At 36.5% G+C, this 1,454-nt stretch overlaps 1 protein-coding gene across 1 annotated transcript in view; it reads left to right on the top strand.

The window, feature by feature from the left end:
- Positions 1-400, top strand: part of LOC100634416 (UDP-glucose 4-epimerase-like) — a gene marked incomplete at its 5' end in the record, with an annotated part of 2,433 nt that extends 2,033 nt beyond the window's left edge. The window contains one exon of the mRNA XM_020005745.1: positions 3-400. Coding sequence (XP_019861304.1) covers positions 3-400 — 398 coding nt within the window. The remainder of the gene's footprint in view (positions 1-2) is intronic.
- Between the last annotated feature and the right edge of the window lie 1,054 nt (positions 401-1,454).

A 1,454-nucleotide genomic window follows, 5' to 3' on the forward strand; every position in this document is an offset into this window, starting at 1 on the left:
AGTCGGTAAACTAAAAGAGCTGAGTGTGTATGGTAAGGACTACCCCACACCTGATGGAACTGGGATCAGGGACTACATACACATTATTGACCTTGCCAAAGGTCACGTGAGCTCCCTCAATCTAGTTGATAAAAACTGTGGACTTCAGATATTTAATCTCGGGGCGGGTCGTGGTTATTCAGTTCTTGAGGTGATCGGTGGAATGAGGAAGGCGAGTGGGCGGGAGGTAGCATATAAAGTTGTTGGACGGAGGGAAGGAGATGTTCCTGTGTCATATTCTGATGCTAGTAAAGCTGAGAGGGAAATGGGTTGGAAGGCATTGAAGGATATTGAAGAAATGTGTTCTGATGCTTGGAGGTGGCAAGTGAAGAACCCACAGGGTTATATTAACAAGAAGTAATTATTGATTTATTATTATTATTATTATTATTAGCTATTTTATTATTAATTATTATTAGCTATTTATTATGCTGGTTTTAATGTAATTAAACTAATCTTTAAAGCCAAGGCAATATTTGATGGTTTTATGTTAGTACACATGTACATGTACCCAGGAACGCTAAATGCAACTGGTACTACATGTACATAGTTAGCCATTCTCAAAAAATATATGTGACGAGACACCTATGGTGCTTGGACTCGCCGCAGTTGTTTTTGAATTCATGCACTATTAAAAGCAATGAATCATGGGCTTTATCTCTATTATGCAGCATGATAGAGATAATGACCATGATTCTGCATTGCTTTCAATTAATAGTGTATGTTTTGCACTGACTCAAGTCAAAAGAGCTTTAAAAACTAACACCTACGTATATACTATGATGGCACAGATATTATTGTCTTGATAAATTTTATTTGCCTAAGAGATCATGCATAAGGCAGCAAACAAAAAATTATGCATTAAGAAATCCAATAAAATTGCCAATTATCAATAGAGGCGTGGTTTCTGTGCCAATAAGGCTGAAGAAGCTTAAGTTTTTTTCTTCTTACGAGTGGCTTATGAGAAGTAATATGGCACAATACTGCTGCCTAGATACAATTTAAAGATTTGAGAGAGTCTAGTACTGCTAGCCTACCATACTTCCAGCCGAACTGCACCCTCCCTAAACCGGAAGAATTTTCTTTGCAACCGGAAAAGGTGTTACCCAAGAAAATGGCTGAACTTAGGTTGTACTTTGTTTTTAGCTGGAAATCTTTACTGGACCACTATTAAAGCTACTTTATGCTATCATTTTGATTACTTCAAGGTCATAAATGAAATACTTTTAATGGAGAATCAAAGTTCTATGTTCTATGGCAATAAAAGGACCATGTGTGACATTGCTAAATGGAAAGGAAAAGCAAGAAAGCTATTATTTCTATACCCGTAAGTGGGACAATGAATGTTTGGTTTTATAGTGTTATAATAATGATCGTGGGACACAATGAACATGATAAAATGAATTATATGGCTA

The sequence above is a fragment of the Amphimedon queenslandica genome, unplaced genomic scaffold, assembly GCF_000090795.2.
Source record: "Amphimedon queenslandica unplaced genomic scaffold, v1.1 AMPQUscaffold_10989, whole genome shotgun sequence".
In the NCBI taxonomy this organism is placed as follows: Eukaryota; Metazoa; Porifera; class Demospongiae; order Haplosclerida; family Niphatidae; genus Amphimedon; species Amphimedon queenslandica.